This window comes from Pagrus major, chromosome 7, assembly GCF_040436345.1.
Source record: "Pagrus major chromosome 7, Pma_NU_1.0".
Lineage (NCBI taxonomy): Eukaryota > Metazoa > Chordata > Actinopteri > Spariformes > Sparidae > Pagrus > Pagrus major.
This window is the reverse complement of record NC_133221.1, coordinates 7992650-7997273: the sequence shown is the minus strand read 5'-3', so window position 1 is coordinate 7997273 and position 4624 is coordinate 7992650. Positions and strand designations below refer to the sequence as shown.

Below are 4624 nucleotides of genomic sequence, written 5' to 3'. Positions count from 1 at the left end.
GTTCTGGTTCTGTACTCTCTCACACACTTTACACGGACCTTTGAACAGCAGAACGTGTCAGTTAGTGTAGATGATTTATGTCACCTGCACAAACAAACTGCTTATCATCTAGCAACATAAAACAATAGCAGGGTGACATGTGACTAAAGAAGTCAGCTCATATCCTTGTAGGAGAGTGATTGGACCAATCAGGAGGAGGGGGCGGGCTCAGGAGGAGCACACATGAGTTGTCAAACAGGTTTGTCTTGAGCTGCCTTCAAACACATTCTGTTCAGCAGGACGGCACAGTGTGTTCGCTGGGATCAAACCACAAACCCAGGAAAGGCTGTGGAGACCAACCGGGACTGTCAAGGTGAGTTTTCTTCAGAAATGAGAAAAAAAAACAACCTGTCTACAACTATTACCTTCATAGAGGCAGGGCTGAGCTTGTCAGGGCAAGACCAGGTATGTAGGCCTTGAGTTCATACATGAAGGACATTTTTTTTTTTTTTTTTTGTTTACCTGCCTCTTTGTGTTTCTGTTTCATTTGTCTCCCTGCTTCTCTTTGTCATTTACCCTCAGTGAGCTCAACATGCCGGCACTTGACTCAGAAACACTAAATTAGTGGCTCTATTTTTGTTTGTCTGACCCACCTCTTGACATTCCTCTTTGGTTTGTAATAACACCAGCCTGCTTCCTCATAATCATACACATCATGGTGGTGCTGCCACTGGTGGCGGCCTTTACCGGTAAAGGGAGATCACTTTGTTTTTGTAAACTGGGGGAGACGTGGAGCCAGGTTATAGGAAGTTTCCATCAGCTCTGTCAGCAGGAGTTTGGCCTGGCTCAGACTGGAATGGCAAATATGTAGAGAATGTGACTGGCAGACGCAGATTGTTCGAACGCGCACTGGGAGCCTATCTTAAGTGAAGTGCAGAAAGAGCGAATGTATTTATCAAGTTAATATTATGACCTTCACCACAGTTAAAGGCTTAGAGAGACGGGTCAGCAGATGCTAAGCTGCACCGCTTTGTTATGATTTTACTTAAAGGGGCGCTGTGTAGTTTTGGAGAAGAAATTCAAACTAATATGTACAATATAAATGAGTTTGATCGAATAAACAAGCTGTTCTCAGAGGAAAACAAGGTCCCAGAACACTTTGAAGTTGGAAAGGTGGCAGGGTCCGCCACACATAAACAAAGTAAAATGAAATTGTGTTGTCCTTTTTAAGGTCAGTTTCTTTTTTCAGTTTATTCAGTCATGAAAGCAAAGAGAGTTTTTTCTTTTGTTTGTTTAGTCAATGAGGATCTTTCTCACCTGATTAAAATGTCTTCCCCAAAACTACATAATGCACCTTTAACCCACAGAGATTTGTAGTTCAGGAAGGAGCCCACTAACAAACCCTGCTGGCAACTGGCTGCTTTATTTAAAGATGAGGAGCCTTTGTTCCCATAGCAGCTGTTGGTGTGTGTGGTAGTGTGTGTGATCTGCTCTGTATTGCCTCCAGACAATAGCTTGTTGACAGCTGTCCTGATGAACCTCCCCATCACCCCTCACACACACACACACACACACACACACACACACACACACACACTTGTGCCACTCTTTTCCCAGGCCGTCCACTACTGACTGAAAATGAAGTGTCAGTTTTTTTGTGTGTTTGTCTGCGGAAAGATGGATGACTGCGAGTAATTGTTCAAATCCGCCAGCGTCGGCAGCCAATGAACTTGTAAGATAAAGGGGACTTCGAGAGGCTGATTGGCTGCAGTGAAAGACGGAGGAGGGTTTATGGGTGGAGGGTGTTTGTGGAGTTGGCTGTGTCTTGTCTGAGTGTGCTCGTTGTCTTTAACACACTCTCCTCACTGATGTGTCTCTTTTCCACAGGAAGTACAACTGAGATGCTGAGGTCGCAACTCAAAAATGGAGTGGAGCTGATCATGAGACAGGATAACTTTGCCACTTCTGCAGAATCAAACTAGAGAAAGAGAAAGCAGAAGAGGACAGGTACTTTTAGTTTCACAACATGCCTGTTGAGACTCTTCAAAGCCCAGCGAGGCAGCCGGGGAGGACTGCTGTTGTTGCTACACCACCACGCTTGCGACCCAAAGGGCCAGTGGGGCCGGACTTCTACCGGCGGTTCCCGGCAGCAGCGGCCACACCGAAGCAGAGTGCGGTGGAGAGGCTGGAAGCAGACAAGGCGAAATATGTCAAGAGTCAGGTGGCTCTGTCTAAACAGCAGCCAGTCCGGGCTCCAGACATGAGGAAGCCTCTGCTGAGCCCCGATACTGATCTGAGGCCCACAAGGAAGACTCAGACTCCAACGAAAGCAAAGAAGGAGGAAGTTAATCTCAACTTGGAGCATCTGACTAATCTGATCAGTGGTGTGAATGATGCTGCAGCCTCAGGGGACAGTAAAGCTCCTAATGGTGGTCCTTGCCCCACACCTGCAGGGGTGCAACAGAAGAAGGAGAGACCGTGTCCACCGCCACGTCCCGACTGGTCCAGTCCAGCTAAAGTGAGATTAAAAGCCTCTGGACCTGCCAGGGTGGAGAGTTCTGGCTCTCCTGGAGCTCCAGCTGCAGGGACGGTACGCAGAGTGGACGTCATGCCTCAGGTGAGGACACCCAGCAGACCACCTCACTTCATCCGGCAGCCCCTTCAGCCCATCCCTTTACATTCCCAGTTTCCACTCCGCCCGGCTACCTCACACCTGCGTCTCTTCCACTCCAGAACAACACCTCCTTCTCCTCTGAAACCCGTTGTTGCACCATCGAAACCAGACAACCTCCCCTCCTCTCCAGCTGGAACCCCCACCCCGGCTCCACCTCACCCAAACCTCCATCTTCTCCCTCCCCCCTCCCCAGCGATCACCCGTCTGTCCTCCTCCAGCTCCAGGAAGCGCCCCTCCCTGACCCGGTCCAAATCGGACATGAGCGACCGGTGCTCCCGAGCCGGGACGGAGCTGGAGCGCTTCTTCAACCTGTGTGGTCTGGATCCAGCAGACCTGCAGGAGTGGACCGGATCCACTTCTGACATTGTGTCCATGGCTCGTTTCCGCAGTGTGAGCGCTCCGGGGTCTGAGTGTGCAGGCTCCGGCAAAGAGGATGAAGATGAGGAGGAGGAGGAGGGCGCTGGTAATGCTGCTGAGCGTGTTCCCTACGGTGTTTCTGTGATTGAGAGAAATGCAAGAGTGATTAAATGGCTGTACGGACTCCGGCACGCAAAGGACAATGCAAGTAAAAGCACCAACTTGTAGGAGGTGTCAGGTGTTAAATGGTCTAAAATAAGCTTCAAACCAAAGTGAAAATTTCAATGAAGTGATGGGATCCTGTGATTCAACTGATGATATGTCTGAAAAGTAATTCACTTCCATTTGATTCATTTTGTTTGTTTCCTTTTCTTTTTTAAGATATTTGATTTTTTTTGTTGTACAAACAGAAAACAGCTATTTCTACTGCAGGAAATGATTTTTTTGTTGTTGATGATATTTTTTTGTTTTTTGTGTGAAGCTCATGTGGCTCACCATCAGGACGTCTCATCTCCGGCTGTAAATGGACATTAATGGCATTAAAGATCGAACGATGAAAGCATCTTCTTTGTTACTCTCACACTTTTTTTTCAGAACCACAACATTCAAACCCTTTGTTTTTTAGGAAATAATATGTCCATATTATAAGTCTATATAAATGTATGTGATGGGCGAGGTTGCTTTGAAACTCTTCTTCATGAAATTGCTGTTTATAAACCTGTCAGGGAGAAGAAGAGCAGGATCGACGGGCTTCATCTGATGGAGAGTTTCACTGCTGTTCCACAAGAGGTCAGAGCGGTCCATACTGACACACTCTGTGCTGCTACTTTATACTTAATGTACTTTTACTTTTACTAATATTGTACTTTTCACTCCACTACATTTATTTGATAACTGTGCAGATTGCACGCTGCACCAGAGCCAAAGTAGCGCGTTGTTAAGTTGATTTATGCTCTCAGCAATCAGATGACAGACAAAAAAACATTGATTCTGAGTCTTACTTGAGTGAAGATAAAGATATTGTCTTAAAATATTGCAGTTTCTGGCAATAAATGGGCTTTACTATCAAAAGTACAAGTAAAGATAAATGATACATATATTTATATGTATGTTTACTGTGATTATTGGCCTGTTCGATTATTGGATCCGATATTTACTGTTTTTCTGACTAACAGAATGATCGTTTTTTTTATTTGTCATATTTCTGATGAAACGGATTAAATTAAAAATGTGCTGGTTTGTCTCTACAGCTTGCAATCTGCAAAGTAACTAGTAACTAAAGTTATCAAATAAATGTAGTGGAGTAAGAGGTACAATATTTGCTTCCAAACTGTAGTGGAGTGGAGGTATAGAGGAGCAGAAAATTGAAATAATCAAGCTCAAAACTGTACTCAAGTAAAGGACATGAGTAAATGTACTTAGTTACATTCCATCACTGCTTTTACCTGTACTTTGAAACTTAAGTACATTGAATATCAGATACTCAAAGACTTTTACTCAAGTACTAATCTAATGGGTGACCCTATGTCTTTACTTTTACTAAAGTATGACTTTTGAGTACTTTTTTACAGCACTGGAAAAAGAAAAAGAAGTTAGGATTACTTTTCCTCATGA

The 4624-nt window shown here is 44.9% G+C and overlaps 1 protein-coding gene across 1 annotated transcript; it reads left to right on the top strand.

Annotated features, from left to right (window-relative positions):
* The first annotated feature begins 229 nt into the window (after positions 1–229).
* On the top strand, positions 230–3564 carry fam110a (family with sequence similarity 110 member A). The gene is made up of 2 exons (XM_073470737.1): positions 230–352; positions 1867–3564. Exon 2 carries the CDS (start codon positions 2006–2008, stop codon positions 3236–3238), a length of 1233 nt encoding a protein of 410 aa, XP_073326838.1. The 5' UTR covers positions 230–352; positions 1867–2005; the 3' UTR covers positions 3239–3564.
* The last annotated feature ends 1060 nt before the right edge of the window (positions 3565–4624 follow it).

Coding starts and splice junctions, on each gene's coding strand:
- fam110a (XM_073470737.1), top strand. CDS start 2,006: ATGCCTGTTGAGACTCTTCAAAGCCCAGCGAGGCAGCCGGGGAGGACT.